Source organism: Pezoporus flaviventris, unplaced genomic scaffold (assembly GCF_033815535.1).
Source record: "Pezoporus flaviventris isolate CSIRO_AGI_PZ_B2104156 unplaced genomic scaffold, CSIRO_AGI_Pfla_v1 ptg000001l, whole genome shotgun sequence".
Lineage (NCBI taxonomy): Eukaryota > Metazoa > Chordata > Aves > Psittaciformes > Psittacidae > Pezoporus > Pezoporus flaviventris.
Genome location: NW_026892549.1, coordinates 25,512,586 through 25,529,602, shown reverse-complemented (window position 1 = coordinate 25,529,602; position 17,017 = coordinate 25,512,586). Strand labels below are relative to the sequence as shown.

Sequence of the window (17,017 nt, the reverse complement as noted above, 5' to 3'; positions counted from 1 at the left end):
AACCTGAAATAAAAGGCCCAGCTCAACCTGCAAAAGAACATCATGACATATCAGTCACCATTATCTCCTACCAATACTGTGGTTTTAGGAACAAAAGACAGTTTAATACTGGATTTATTTTCCAGACAGTCATCAACCAGGGACTGTGAGACCATCAATTTCCCCAGCAGAAGCCCAACAGCAAATGCAGTGTAGCAACTGCCTGACTAAAATGACCTGCACTGAGATCAAAGCTCCAAATCCTGCTCTTCATCCTTGAATGAACCAGCACTCTTCTCTCATCAGGCTTCCTTTGCCAGTCCATCACAGCAACACTGTATCCTACAATAACTATCCAATGGGATAAACAGTTGAAAAATGACATGTGGAGACCTGCTGAGCCATGATACAATATTTACCCATGCCAACTTCCTGCAACAAAAACAACATCACATGTACCAGTATAACCTTTAAACACCCAACATGACCACCAGAGAAGGATTATCTGCTTGCAGCCATGGCTTCAGACTGATTTTTTAACTCCCAATACTATGCATAAGATGAAGGGGGCCTTCAAAGGATGCTGGAGAGGGACTCTTCATTAAGAACTGTAGTGACAGGACAAGGGGTAACGGGTTAAAACTTAGACATGAGAAGTTTAGGTTGGATATAAGGAGGAAATTCTTTCATGTAAGGGTGGTGAGGCACTGGAATAGGTTGCCCAGGGAAGTTGTGAATGCTCCATCCCTGGCAGTGCTCAAGGCCAGGCTGGACAGAACCTTGGGTAGCATGGTTTAGTGTGAGGTGTCCCTGCCCATGGCAGGGGAGTTGGAACTAGATGATCTTAAGGTCCTTTTCAACCCTAACTATTCTATGATTCTGTGATTCCTTGTGTTAAGTATGATATTGTATAACACAGAGTTTCATTATTGAAAACTCTTTAACGTATCTAAATTCAGAAACACCAATGGTAATGTCAGAATGGACAAAACCTACTGCCTTTGCAGCAGGACACTAACATGCCTTCTGTGAACACTGCAACACTACAAATGTGAAGAGTTTTGAAGCAGCTCTGAAGCTTCACCACCTGAAGTACATTTTAGTGTTGCTATTTTTCCACCATTCTGTTATTTTCTTCTTGCATATTAAGATAAGGTGGTTTCTCTGGCTTATCAATTGGAGCTCAGTCTAATGTGGCTAGGCCTAAAACCACATACAAAATCTCATCTTCAAGTGGCAGGAGCAGCATTGTGGCCCCTTGAGCACTAGTTCTAGCACACCAAATCACTGTTGTTTACTCTTCAGTGTTGAGACAGACTCCTGCAGCTTTGGGATTAGAGGCTATTTAGTTAACTGATGCAGCAGAACCAGAAGGATCCCATAATGCCATCAATAAATGGACTTCAAATCCAGCAGCTATTCTTCCTTTCATGCCTTTTTCTACAACAAAGTTCAGTAAAAACGTTGCAATTGCTTGGGAGGGGAACTACCTCAAGAAAGAACCACAGCACAGGTCTGAGAGCAATTTTCAAAATGCTCATGATTTTTAGAGCCAGAATTGATCTTAATCATACAGACTAACCTCCCGGTCGAGATTTTCTGTAGTACTGGATTTTTTTCTTCCCTGCAATAGCTTTCAGATGCAAAATGTGTTTCTGTCCAATCTTCTCTAATCACCTGAAAAAACCCAATTTTGTATATGGCCCTCAGAAACTGAGAGGGAGCAAGAACTCCCATGTGTCAGAATTGCAGACTCTAGGGAGTGTAAGTTATATATAAATGATGATTAACGAGCATGTGCCAGAGGGGAATATGATAGCTCATTGGTCCCTACTCAAGAAGCTGAGTGACCTGATGAGATGCTAAGTGTTCTCCCTTTATTGACTGATACTGTGCTGGAGTGACATAACCAATGAACCTTAACTTGGGAAAATGAGAAATAAGATAAGGAGAGAATGTAAACAAAGAAAAAGCTACAACAACAAAAAAGACTACTGAAGAGTCATCCAGACCACAATAATTGAGGCAACAAAAGTGTATGGGTGTGACATGAAGAGAACAGAAGGTTAGTGTTGATGCCGCTGGTAGGGAATATCCCCAGTATAATGCCACTATAAACTATGCAGCTTCACTAACTTTTAAGGCACAGATGGACACATCTCTGTCCCTGTAAGTCCAAAGTAATGAATCTGAACTGGACATGCTGGATAGATCATGCAAACATGCAAGCATAGCAACAGCGCTTCTAAAGCCAAGTCAGCTGTTGCTGTATCTTGCTCCCCAATGCCTCTGGTTTTAGAGACAGCATGCACAGACCTTTTATTCTCATAGAACAGTTAATCCATCTAAACAAGAGAGCTTGTAACTACAGAACTGCTGTTTTACAAGCCAATCATCTAAACTTCACCTGCATAGAACATGAGGTCAGGGTATGGCAGTTCTTACAGCATTACACTTTTCCTCCACTGTCGAAGTTCAGAGCTTGTCAGCTCTTACCCTAGGAACTCAAGATGATCATAAGTTTATCTAGAAATTGTTCTGTCCTAAATACATGGTACTGCATTTGGCACTTCTATCACAGGTGAGTGGATATCTGTCAGACAATCTTCAGGTGTCTACGTGGAGCGTGGAAGGCTTACTGCTGTATGAACCCAGCAGATGGGACTCTCCAAAAGGCAGAGAATAAGCATCAAGCTCACTCCTGACAGAATCTCACAAGGCATGTGGGCACTTTTTTTCCTAAGGAGCAGACAGTCCTCTAGAGCAGGGGGCAAATTAGCACAGTAGGCAGGAGAACAAGCCGTTGCGGGTGTTCTTCACCACAAAGGCCTACCTACAGGATTAATAATGCACATTTTCCCAGACAGGTGGTTTGTCACACTACAAAGTAGTTCTGCTTAAATACACCCTGACTTTGCCTGACCTAAGAGCCCCTGCCCCACTTCCTGAAAACTATGGGGCAGTCCAATGGAAGCAAATATGTACCAGCAAAATATTCTTTACTTTCACTAGTTTCATATTTAACTGAAGAATGAGGGTGAACAACAGGTACTTACTGTTGGCTTCTTTAAAATTATACGACTGTTACTGATGACAGTATTCATGATGCAGACAGTCAAACGTGGCTGCTTTCTTCCCTGTGCATAGTTTTGTCCACTGACTAGTTCAATTGTCAGAGATGCAATTAAGAAATTTAGCTCCCAGATCTGTGAATTACAAACTGAAGCCCCTTTTCTGCATGTCTCTACCATCATGTGCCTGCTCCACCACGTTGCCACCCTGCTGGGCTTAAAGATCAGTACAGAACTTGTGCAACTGTGCCAGGCTGGCCCTGAAACCCAGTAAACATGCCCTGGCTCTCAGCTGTGAAAGTATCTCAGATGTTTCTGCCATGCTAATGTGACTAAAAGGCCACCAGTGGATCCTATTTAGACACTGGAGAGCAGTCAAAGGGAACATGCTACTGCCTGCACCTGTCAATGTAAATGTCTCCTTTAGTCTACTTAGTATTTATGGGACAGAGAAGAGTGGAAGGAAGGCAAACACGCACAAGCAAGTTGTACGGGATAGGAGACAATTCAGCTCTGACCAAGTTAAAAGCAGGTTCTGCAATGTCTTGCTACAGAAACCAAAACCAGGCAGGAACTATCTCCGGAACAGCAACCACATGTATCTGAGGAAATCATGCAAAGAATGCACCAGGGAAGACCTCGTCTACTTCTGGATGATTTAAGAAATGATAAGAACTCAGACTGATTCATCTGTAAAATATAGGCTGAGGATATGTTGCAAAAGTGCAAACCTGGAGAAGCTCCTGGGATTTCAGCAGACCTATTTCAGTTTCATGTCAGAATAAGGGCACTGAAATCAGCAGCTGGTACAGTTGGAATTACACAGTAGAAAAATCACACAACAGTGAATTTTCCCTCTGCCACAGATTGTAATCAGCTGAGCTGCAGCCAGAGATGATGATGGATTAAGCCCTTTCTGAGATGTTGGTGTGATGATAGAATGATAATGTTGCTGGACAGTCTGACACACCTGCACATTTATGGGATGCAAGCACAGCAGATGACTTGTGGCACACACCTAACAGAGTTGTGAAAGCTGCTACTCAGCAAAAAGTGTGGAAGTTCAATTGTGAGACTTGATTAATTTAGCTGATTTGATCATCTACAGTCCAAGTATTTGATCATAACTGATTTATTACCTAGCTAAAGGAATGAATCTGAGATTTAGACAATGCATGAAGAATCAACGCTGAGATCATCATTATTAAACTTGGAGCACCGTATACAACATTAGTGTGCATAAACCCATTTGTACACAGGATCTTGGAATTTACTCATGACATTGCTCTTAAAAACCTGCATATACTGCAAAGTGGAAGGTGTCATTGCTTGGGGTCTCAAAAGCCACCCTGAAGCACCTTGGAAAGCCAGATCTCTTACTTAGAGTTGAAATATTTACTTTAGACAGAGCTATTTTCAGACAAGTAAATTTGAAACAGACTACCATCGCATATATGTATTTCATATTAGATAACGGTGATAAAGAATTTCAGATTTGTCCTCAAGAGTTAAATATTTCATCTCTAATATTATTTTTGAAGGTAGAGTAGAGCAATATTTACTGACAACCTAGTAAGTTAATGTTTACCATCAGGAGAACAATGGTCTAGTCTGAACTTGTGACAACAGAAAATGTCAGTTCCCTAGAATGTACCCATATGATGAAATAGGTCGCCTCACTATGCTTTGCAAAACAAAGAGGCTTAGAAATTCAGAGGCATCCAGCCATAAAGGCTGAGCCAAGCTGCAGGAGTAGGGGGCAATCTTTACAAATGAACAATGGCTTACTTGCAGAATCATGGCTACGGATGGCTATTTAATATCAGCTCACAGAAAGGAGACTACTTAATTTCATGAAGTCTCTTAAATCATGGGAAAAATGTATTAGCTACTTTCTAGCCAGGAATGCCTACATTGCTTTACATTGCTTCTCTTGCTATAAATAAAGATGTTTTAAGTAACAATTCTCCTGTGTTTTGTTTCTACTGTCAGCTGAATGGAAAGTACATGCAACATGTAAAAAATAACAAAAGCAGATGACAGCATGCATATGGTAGAAGATTATATGACTCTCTGTAGAGGGAAATGAAGCTTTTCTGAAAGTTTCCTTTTGTAAAAAAGCAGTTCAACCCCACGTACCTTCAGTAAACACAACAGTAGGATACAATCTAAATCTACATTGATTTAAGTATTTGGCAAGAAATAAGCTTACTCCTCCAAGACTGAGCATAACCTAAACACTCAAGTCCACATATCTTCAGTTTCAGAATGTATTCTATGATATTTTTTATAAGGAATGCTTCTCTGCTGTTATTTCAGTATCACCCTGAAATTGATTATTATTCCAGTCTATAGGCTCATGCATCCCTGAAAGGAAATAATACATGTTGTGTATATAATACATGTTGGTGTTCTTACCTTGGTCTGTGCATCAACAGCAGCTCCTTGGTTAACAAGAACCTCTGCTACGTTGACCCTGTCCTCTTGGGCAGCCAGGTGGAGTGGCGTCAATCCACTCTGTAGATTAGAAGCAGTAAGTAACAATCTTCAGAGGAGGTACATGAATACTAGTATCAAAATTCAGGTATAAGTAAGAATCAAAACATCCTACTGAATTCATAGAAATTATAAATTCCTCTTTTACTGTGTAATGTACTTCCTAATAACATGCAAGAAAACACAACTTGAAAGGCAGTAAGATAATGTTTCCTTTACACAAGGAGTGTTTCTTCATCCAGTTTTAAATGTGGGATAGCAAATTATAACCCTTTCAGAAAAAAGTGACATAGTATGTTTTAACCTTCTGACTAATTCACTTCATTAGAATGAGTGGTAATTTAAAATAAACATTGAATTATTGTTTACACCTCTACAAGTTTTCTAGAAGTAACATTCACTCAGATTTATCATTACCTTTTAGTCCTCTACTTGATTGTTTTCAAACACAGACAGAAAAGGTAAAACTACATTTTTGTAAGATAAGCTCCATTTCTCTCTGCCCAGAAAGTATAAGGACTTGCTAGATGATGCGTACTGACACACTTACTTTTTGGATAGCTTATTATTTTTCTTATCTGAAACTTCAGATATGAAAACCTGAAAACCTCAGAAAACTACGCAACTTTCTGTCACATAAAAGACTTCAGGTAAAAGAGAGGAAGAGCGAATCTGCTGAGAGGATGTTGTTAGGAATGGGAAAGAATATCCTTTACTTGCAAATCACAGCACTTTTGCTCTCCTGTTCCTACTGCCTCTAGCACCAGTGACAGAAAAGCAGGTGGAGCTTGGTTATTACGGGCCATGCCTTCTAAAAAGGTTTTAATAGGTGCTCAGTGCCCACCCTCGAGCTGTGAGCATACAGCTCCCAACCATTCTGTGGGTCCTGAAGAAAATAAATGTTTTTTTTCATTCCTATTGCAAAATTCAAAGTTAGTGTGCTTTAAATATCTGGCTTCAAATGTAGGTGCTGAGCTTGGAAGAAATGAACATCCATCAGTGAATACAGGGGGAACTATTTTCAAAAAGTGGCGTTATCAGCATAATGAGAAACTAGAGATTACAACTGAACGGTAACAGATTGAAGGATGTTGCAGGAAATTAACCTCTGGAGGAACTGAATCAAAATGCCAAGCAGCTGCAATCATGGTCTCTATATTAGCCTCAGCAGCAAAACTGTGATAGCCACTGTGACTCAAATTGTGTACATGGCAAATTGCCATGCACTGCGTAAGCCGACACACTTGACTGAGACTAGAAAGATCAACATGTGCCAGAGAAGTTCCGGAAGGACGGCCCAAAAGTAACCAAACTACAATGTTAGAAACAGGAAAACACAGCAGCCCTGTGCAGCATCATCCATGGCCTCTGAGTACACAGAGTTTTTCTACCTGCTGAGAATAAGAAATATTTTCCATGAAAAATTTGTCTCTTGCCTTTCTACTTTAGCCACATAAATCCATGCTGTAACTACACTTTACAACATCTCTGATGTCTAGTGGAGCATTTAGAGAATGAAGGCTGCACATTTGCTAGAAACATTACTACAGAGCGGACTTAATAGCCTATAAATTCATACATATAGAAACTAAAATCTATCAACTTCCCTTTTCTGCCCCCAGGAGAAAGGGGGTGCTCTAAGGAACACCCCCTTGGGGGGGCAAAGAATCACTTATAATAATGACAAAAATCTCAGACAAAGTTGCTATCATTATTCCATTAAAAAATTCAGCTTCCCTTGAAAAGTTAGTTGTTACCACTGTTTAATGGGCAGGCATATACTTAGAGGCTCATAAATGACACACGCTAACCCCAGTAACTGCTGGAGAGAGGAAGACCTTTTCTCTCTGGTCATGTTTTGGTAGAAGAGCATAACATGGAAGGAAGCATGTGCTATCATTAAAACCCAAGTACTATGAAATATGGTTCATTCAATGTGATGTGGCATGCTGCATGCTACTCTCTTTGCTAGAAGAAATTATGATGTGTATTCAAACACTTGCAGTGGCTTTCAAACTGTCGAGAATAACAGTGGACAAATTTAATTGCAGGCCCCTATCCTTCTCATCACCATGTCTGTTTATTGCCTTAGCACAAAGCTGGGGGAACACTTACCTTGTTGCCGAGATTTACATTAGCATTTCTAGTAAGAAGCAATGACACCATGTCCACATGGCCGTCTTGAGAGGCAAGATGTACAGGGGCGATACCCTGTCTGGTTACAGCATTGGCATCAGCACCATATTCCAGCAGTGTAGTTGCTATGTCCATCTGGTTTTTCTTGGCAGCTATGTGCAGTGGTGTATAGCCATTCTGTCAACAGAAAGCACTTTATTGCAAGCTACTCATTGAGCAATGTGATAAATCACTTTCCTGTACCTACCCAACTCTATGAAAATAAGTCATTAGTTTTAAAAATCCTGCCAAACATTGTCAAATACAATATTAACTATTTGTACAAATTAATGTATCAGAGCTTTAAGCAATCTGGTTTGGGAGCATTGTTACAGATAAGAGCATTTTGAAAGAAACTTTCAAATTTGGGAAAAAAAGTATCTGTTCAGAAGAGCACAAGCTATTAGGAACAGGAATTTGATTTTCATTTCACAGACATTTGCTACTTTTCCTTAAATGTACATGAAATCTTTGACAAACAGAAGAGCAGGATGTGTGGTCGTAACTCAGAACAGCTGTTATTGTTTGTTTTCTTCCCATTTCCCAGTGTGAATGAAAGCATTATGTACATGAAATATGGCCTTTCTTGCAGCATGTACCTTAACCTTACTGACATGCTGTTTTCATTCAGATCAAGCAAAAATTAAAGCATACAACTCTGGAGTCTCGCATTCTTTATTTTTTTATTCCTTCTAATATGTGTACTCAGTGAGCCCACTACTAAAATAGAAATGCGTATTTTAAAATTCTAAAAATGGATAGATTTGGCAGAAAATAGATAAATGGATATAAATATAAATGTAAATAATAGATTAACACAAGATAGGAAAACACTAAGGTATGCCCAGCTTTTGGTGCAGATTGGGATGCCCATTTAACCAAGAACTTTCTGTCTTTCTGAAATGCATTAGCCTTCATTTTTAAGCAAATGGCAAATGTATGCATGTGACTAAGGAAGAAGGTCTGGGAGGGAGTGAATGAGACCGTAAGCATAAGCCATTTTGCATGGTATCATAAGTATAATATGCATCTCAGATTACACAGCCCAGTAAAATCTATCTAAAGGCATAAAGGATTCACCTGGAATGGCTCCTCCCTGTGCCACATGGGGCAGCAGGACTGGACTATACGGGAAGACAGGTCACAACAGATGCAGGGCAATGCAGGTAGGAACAAAGAATAAATACACAGGAGCAGCAAATAATTACAAGAGCGCTTTAACAGCAGTCTTGAAGTGAGAAATGCACAGCAGTAACTCCATGTGGAATAGTTCGTGTAATCTTCAAAGTCAAATTCAGATTTAGTTCAGACCTTACATACTAAGATACTTCAGAATGATACCCAGGAAACTCAATGCCACAATCAATAGGGGAAATATACGGCCACTGAATTTTCACTTTGAAGATAAAATGCTTCAGGAAAAACAAACATAATCCTCTCCCTTAGACTTCCTGAAAAACAGCCATTGCCACATGGACAGTTACTAAATCCTAGAAATGACTTGCTAAGTCCTGCATATATGCTAAACTGTGCGTATTTTAAATGGAGCTTATGTATATTTTGTAAAATGACAAATGCAGATTTCAAGCTTTTTCCTTAGAAATGGGCATACATTTAGGGGAATGGAAAGGAGCAGGTTGCCAAGAGAAGGCAAAAAAAGAGCTGAAAATAAAAAGTTGAAATTCAGCTCAGTCTCAGACTGCATTTTCTCCTCATAAGGGCTTACACTATGCATAGATGCAGAAGAATAGAGAAGTTTGGAAGGAAGGGTATTGGGTTATTCTGGCTGCCAGGAAATAAGGGGGAAAGGAAAAAGAGTTAAAGATAAAGTGATAGAGAAATATTGAGGTTTCTGGGGTGGAGGAGAGAGGAAGAGAAGCATTATAAAGTGGATGCCAAACTAAAATTAGCCAGAAGCCTAATTTTGGCCTCTAAAAAGAAGAATGGCTCACCAGAATAACTGTTTGTATCACATCACTGTACTATGACATGACCACTTCCCATACCCTTTCACTGATCATTCTTCAAGGCAAATGCTGCCGGGACAGGCTAATGTGCCACTCTTAAGATCAGTGTTAAAACAGGAGTGTCACAGAAAAAGCAACTGCTGATGAAACCAACTGTGGAGCCAGTGATGAGATAGGACATAACAAATTTATTTATCAGACCACATTTACAAAAGAAATGGGAAATCATCTGCTGTTACCAACACCACGTTTCAGATGACTGCACAGTGGGTGCCGAAAGCAACAGACATGTTACCGTTAATTTTATTTAGTATTGACACTCTACACAGTGTGCTGTGGCTCACTTGCTGCAGACTACTAACAAATGCTTCATTTTAGGAAAACTTACAGCTGGCACGTGAAGGCCTGAAGTGGCAGCTGCAAAACTGTTCTGTTACAGATAGGAAAGCTAAGGTGACACATGAGTTTGTGCAGTATTATTCCACAGTCTGTTGTGCTTCCACCTGGGTTTGGACAGCCCTTGAAAAGTGGCTGCTGCAATCCCTGCCCCTATAGGATGCACAGCTTCCACTGACAGTTTCTTTCGGTCAAAACTAGTTCAGTCAGGCCTCCAGAAGGCCCTTTCTTCCCCACAGTGGGCATTTAAGAGTGCTGTGTTGCAGTAGTAAAAGATCAGAGATCACTCCAGTTCACCTCCTGGGCTCTCCAGATTGTCACTATTGACATTATTGATTTTAAACTGTGCCGTTGCTGCTGGCTATCCGTGTTTATTTAACTTTTCTTTCCTTTGCGCTATAAACTCCAGACCTACCATGTATGAAAGACTCCATCCTCTTTTTTTAGCCATGCAGAAGGCCTCTAGTGTTATGGCTGTATTCAGTCATGTGTGAGAGGAAGGCAATCAAGGGGAGCTGTCTATCTAGGATACTGGCTTTTCCACTAGCTCTCGCTTTTCTAGTGTTTTGGTTGTTTTGTTTTTGTTTTTTTTTTTGTAGTGATTTTAGGAATGTGCCTGGGTTGTTTCAGATGAGGCATTTACACTGCATTTACCTCATCTGAACCTACATGCACTTCCATCCTGGTTTAGTGTTGTTGCTGTCCAACTATCTATTTACTCTTTCACATCCCCTGAAATCTTACACTATGTGTTGTCTTGCCTACAGTAATTTGCAATTAAAGCAGGGCTGTGGCTACCTGTTTTATTTTCTCACAAGTACATTTAGACTGTGGAGGAAGTATTGTGAAGCACATTAATAATTATGTACATTGTACTGAAAAACATATCACGCCTCAGAAGTCATCCTGTGGCATAATACAGGAGAACTACACCCCTGTAGCAAGGCATTAGCTACAAGCTTGCCCTGCACAGAGGTTAAGATGCAGCTATATACAGTTGGGTGGCTGGGAGAGGGTACAAAAGAGACCAGACAAATGAAAGCAAGACACATTATTCACCTAGACTGAACTTTACTTAAACTAAAGATTTTAAATATTTCTATATCTATGTTTGCTTTTTTACTGCTGTTTTATTCACCTGTAGAATTATTCTAGCAGCTTTATGTGACTGTGAGACATTAATAAACAAGTTCCCTGAGCTCCCTGTAATTGCAAGCATATACAGCCTAAAAAGAACAGAAGTAGACAGGGAATAAAATGACACAAAAAGCCTAGGTTCCCCCAGCGTGGCCAGTACTATTGCTCCCCCAGAGTGGCCAGTACTTGTACCTTGGCAGATGCATGAGGTGAAGCTCCCTGGTCCAACAGTAGGAGTGCCACTTTTTGATTATCGTAGTGTGCAGCTACATGCAGTGGTGTTAAACCGCTCTAAAAACACATGCAGAACAAACAAGTGTGTTACAGGTCCTCTCCAGGGAAAACTTAAGAGTTTGGAGAATCAGAGGAGATAAGGTGAAAAACCACATTTGTTATTCATTCATATACCCAGGGTCTTCGATAACTTTAGAATCAAAAACCAAACAGATTTGGAAATCTTACTGAGCTATGAAAGCCTTTTTGACTTTTCCTAGGGAAGATGAACAGAGAAGGACATATCTCTGCTGCCCTCAGGACAGAGTAGGTAAGGAATTTTGACCCTGAGGTCATACCTTGGGTAATGTTTTTCTTTTACTGCAGTGGATAAGTAAACTGTCCCTTGGATCTGTAAAAATCCAAGCTGGACTAGTTTATAAAGCTTGAGGTCCTATTGGGCTTTGCCCTGTGTCATGAGACATGAGGGAGAAGAGTCAGATGCCTGAATACTCTGATAAAGACTGTAAATAGTCTGGGCAGGAAGGCAGGGGAATGGTTTGTCTCCATTCTCCTGGATGGGTAAAAAGAGGACATGATTTTGTTGTCAATTAATGATAATAAAAGTCACTTTTGTGAAGAGTTTGCTGGCTCCTGACAGCCCCAACAGGGACTGGAATACTACATGAAACCCACTCCCACGCTGTGTATATTAGTGTCATGGTAAGTAGACAGAAGGATATTATTAGAGTATTATGTGCATTTAAGTACTTGCTGTGCAAGTGGCAGTGGCTTCTTCTGTCCTACCTTTCCAGAAGCATCGGGAGATGCATTCTTCTGAAGCAGGAGATTGGCTACCTCAATTTTCCCATATTTTGCAGCCACATGTAGAGGAGTAAATCCTTTCTGTAAGAGAAAACAGTTATATAGCAGCCTTGAGCACTCTTTTTCAAGGTAAGGTTTGTCTCTGATTTACAAGGGTACTGATGTTTCCATCCATTCCCTTACATAGTCCTGAGTACTGGCAGCAAGTCTGCAGATTACCATCTGCCTAGCAGGTCTGGAGGCCCTTCCTTGCAAGGCAAAACCTTATCTATATTAAAACAACCATAAAAAGTGAAGAGACAGTTCCTTTTTTCATACCACCAAAGACCCAAGGACAAGGCTGGGTAACAGTTTATAAATTCCTGCTAGGAATTTTTGCCCTGCATTTCTTTCATTCCAAGAGAATGCATGTCTGATCACTGCGATATGTTATATACATCAGGCTACATGAGGTTAAATCATGAAGATATGTACCCTTTTAATAAAATGTAGCTCATTCTTACACCATTTTCATGTGTGTTCAATTCTCGCAGCATTTAATTCACAAGTAGCACTTGCTACAGGTATATTTTACTATTGAAGCTATCGCTTTTACAACTCACTTACCTTGGTAATGATAGATAAAGATGCACCATGATCCAAAAGAACAGAAGCTACATCTTCATGTCCTTCTCGAGCAGAAAGATGCAGGGGCGTATAGCCAGACGTTGTAGCTGCATTTGGAGATGCTCCTTGTTGTAGCAGCTGCTGTACAATATCTGCTTTTCCCAGTCGGGCAGAAATGTGCAGTGGTGTTTGGTCATCCTAAACCCAAAAGAAACAACAGAGTCCTACATGAGAAAATTGAGGCTCATATTTTGACAGAAAATACTTGCTCTGAGTCTACCACTTTCCAGAATTGCAGATGAGCATTAATTCTACTGAGGTCAATAGTGAATATTGCACACTGTCTTTGTCATATAATAAAGATACCTTTTGCTTTGTTGATGCACCAGAAAATATTCCAGACAGGTACCTAACAGTAAATAATTTTTTTTCTAATCTGGATTTGCCTCATTTTGCCTTGCCACTAAGGTGCATAGAGTTTCCAGTTGAATTTGAGACTTTCCTTAAAATGCATGCAGCGAATGTATAGCTCTATTGTTTACATCTGAATTTCATTTATGATTCCCAGCAACATCTAACAACTTGTTGTTAGTTGGGATGGCCTCAGATGCTTAGCATGTTACTGCCTAGTAACTTGCACTGAGTATTGTATTTTGTGCTTTTTTAATGGTGAACAATTTGTTTACTATTTTGCAGATAACTTTACAGTGGATGTAACTGAAGATAAAGCATGGTGCTGGAATTCACTGTTGTTTTCTTACTGGCCATTCAGAACACAATAACCCTAGTAGTTTTAAGTACAGGGGTTGCCTTGTCATGAGTATCATTGCTTATTTTCCTTCAGTGAAAGCGTTGTTGTTTGTGACCTTGTTCCGAGTATTTTTTCCTGTTCCTCATAAATCTATTCAAACATCTTTCTGACCCCATTTTTCCCTGCTGAACTTCCCACCTTTTAAGCACTGCTACATTATGTCCTGCAGCAGAGTAATTCTGGGGTGTTCTCAGTTAAAGAGACTTCTGCCCATGCTCATCCTACAACAGTGATTTTACACCTTTGGGATTTAGAATGAGAGAGAGCATCAGGATGTGAATGATGCTCCTCTACAGGGAAATTCTCCTCTGACTGGTAGAAACACTTTATGATTCTTAGATGTTTCCAGTTTATGCCTGTTTCCCACAAATTCCTCATGGCTGATGTTAGCACTGGTCTATAATCTATTACTTGCATTTAGTTGTTATTCATGATAACGAACTGATCAAAGGCAATGGTATTTTGCACAAATTAATTAAATAGAAAAGATTTGCACGATTGTGTTTCTGAGCATGAGCTGCTCACTTTCAAGGCTGGTTTTAGAGATTTACAGACCACATGACTCACTTCTGTTGTCAGACTGCTTGCAGATATGAAGTGTATCTGCTACAAATAATTAGTCAGAGTTCCTTATAAGTAGATAATCTTACCAGTAACTTTATTTGTGAGCCAATGCACAGATGAGATTCAAAATAAAAACCAGACTTCTTTGAAACTGTATTAATTTAATCACTATTTGAAAAAAAACCCAAAACCAAATCCTGATTCTACCTAATGAGATTGCTATTTATTGCACCCATTTATCGCCTTTCCTTGTCTGTTTCCTGGACCTCTTTTATTTCCATAATTTTGCATGTTTCTTCAGTGGCTCTTGACCATTTCTTTTTCCTGCCCCCTTATAATCCTCAATTGCAATTATTTCTATAGACTCTGTTTCTTCTGTCCAGTCCTATGTGACATCCCCTTACTGTGCCTTCTTAGGTGTCCTTTAACAGTATAACTATTTCTGAATGCACACAGGCAGATGTTTTAGGATCATGATGGAAGACACTAGCAGCCTAGGATTTACAGTTTTGCAGAAATAAAAGCGGATTTGAGGCATTCCTCCCCCTCCTTGCTTCCCACCCCAAGCCGAAACTCTTCAAACGCGTGATAGTTTATGTTAAAAGCTGACTGCCCCCCCCCCCCCAAAAAAAAAAAAAGGGCATGGTATCAATTTGACATCTCCTATCTTCTCTCTTACATACAGATCACTCACAACTACAGTAAGAGAATACATAACAAAGTATCAGTGGTCATTACTCAAAGACCCTTGGCTTCATCTCATTTTCTCTTGCCGTAAGACACATGCAAGATGAATGAGATTCCTTTCTTTGCTAAATATAGATAACTTAGGGTTATAAGACCTGGACCATCATCTTACCTTAGCTTTAGCCTCCACTTGGGCTCCATTTTGTACCAGGTATCGAACGACCTCTGTTTGGCCAGCTCTGGCAGCCATGTGCAGTGCTGTTTCTCCTCTCTAGCATGCAGCAGCAAAAAAAAAAACCAAAAACATTAAAAACACACTGTGGGAAAACAAAGCCCAACACGTTTCATAAATACAAAAATACTGGTGACCCAGTTCAGAATAATCTCCACTAAAATATTTTGTAGTAGTTTTCTGTGAGCAAGATGAGAGATTAACTCAATATTTGACCTCTTAGCTGTACACTACAAAACAGTTTATTTCAGGGTCAGTTCCATGAGACAATAGCGCCTCTGTCACTAGTCTTTTGCTGAAAAGAGACAGTACAATTTTTGTGTTTACTAGCATTACTCACAGTGTTAAAATGGACCTCCATTTAAGTAGGGCCTAGTTTAGTCAAACAAAAAATTTATCTCAAATTTTGTATATACAGATACACATATATTTGACTTTCCTCTTGTGATGCCCTATGCCCCTACTATGATTTGTTATCTAACAAGCACTGAGACGAGTGAACAAGAGAAAAAAAATTCATTACTGCGTAAATCAGTCTAAGGTTTCATGGATTTTATGAAAAACAAATCCATGGAGACCAGAATAAATTCAGGATGGAAACTGCTTTTTATATTTTTGGACATTGATATGTCTTCAGCAAACACCTGCTAACTTAAAAATGATGTTGCATTTTTATACAACCTAATAGTATTAGTAGATGAAAATCTTACTAAAAGATTGTCTTCTAAATGCTCCTGTATATGGAAGGTGAAAGGGAGATTTTAGAGGCCAAACTGTTAAAAAGAATCAACAAGTTTCTACTTTCCTCCTATTTCCCAACTTTCAAATATCCATCTAACAATGACTTCAGTTTTTACACATGCCCTAGGAGCCTTAGGGCACACAGTGCACATCCAGTAGAAAAGCACACTTGTATGGCTGTATGGACACAGGCAATATGTCCTGACAATCTGCTGCAATCTGTTGATAGCAGCAGAACTTTCCTTAAATGGTAGACCCCCGAGGTCCTGGGAAAACAGTGCTCAACAGTCAAGTACACATCTCAAAAATCACATATAAGGAGCTACAGTATGTTCACATTCTTCAGAAAATAAAAAGAACAGAGTCACCCTCTTCTGAGGTTTCCTCAACCTGTTAAGCATCTCCCAAATAGGAGTCAGCAGGCTGAACTTTCCCATGACTCCAGTAGGAGCAATGACTACTATGGAGGTGAATGGTAAACACCAGATTTAGGTGCTTCTTCACAACAGTGCTGCTCCAAAATATTATAATCAACTCGCAGTTCTGCCATGCCAAAAAGAAACCTGTTACTCACCACGTTGGTAGTGTTGGGTGATGCTCCATGATGCATTAGCTGCGATACAATATTTACATGTCCCATGAAGGCAGCGACATGGATTGGAGTTAGGCCCGACTGAAAACCAAACCAAACCAAAATCAAACTTAAATACCTACTTCCACATTTCTTTACTAGAATGCCATAGTGAAAAAATAAGCTATTTTAAAGTAAGTAAACCCCAGTGCCTGCTCTTCTGAGTGGATCCTGTCTTCTCAAAAATGTAATCACATGCTGAAACTAAAGGGCACAGAGAATTGGAAACACCTATGAGTGGTACATGAATGCAAAAAAGATACGGTGTCCACTGTCCCCGTCAAATCCAGTTGCTTTTAGATGAACAAAAAGGTCTATTGAACTTAGTGGTGAACTCCATCCCCCCCGTTTTTCCAGAAAAAAGAGAATTCAAAACTGTGAGAATTCTAACCTGGCTTCTTCCACAGTGGTCAGACATTCATACACGTGACCCTTCCTCCTAACTTAGTAGAATATACATACACACAGACGAACCGAATTTTCCAT

General features: G+C 39.8%; 1 protein-coding gene across 9 annotated transcripts in view; it reads right to left on the bottom strand.

Annotated features, from left to right (window-relative positions):
• Nucleotides 1–17,017, bottom strand: part of ANK3 (ankyrin 3) — a 379,207-nt gene that overhangs the window by 87,934 nt on the left and 274,256 nt on the right. For all 9 annotated transcript variants that reach the window (XM_061449032.1, XM_061449040.1, XM_061449062.1 and 6 more), the window contains 7 exons: nt 16,475–16,573; nt 15,100–15,198; nt 12,866–13,063; nt 12,242–12,340; nt 11,414–11,512; nt 7,662–7,859; nt 5,469–5,567 (listed from right to left, as the gene is read on the bottom strand). In XM_061449032.1, the coding sequence (XP_061305016.1) occupies nt 5,469–5,567; nt 7,662–7,859; nt 11,414–11,512; nt 12,242–12,340; nt 12,866–13,063; nt 15,100–15,198; nt 16,475–16,573 (891 nt within the window). The remainder of the gene's footprint in view (nt 1–5,468; nt 5,568–7,661; nt 7,860–11,413; nt 11,513–12,241; nt 12,341–12,865; nt 13,064–15,099; nt 15,199–16,474; nt 16,574–17,017) is intronic.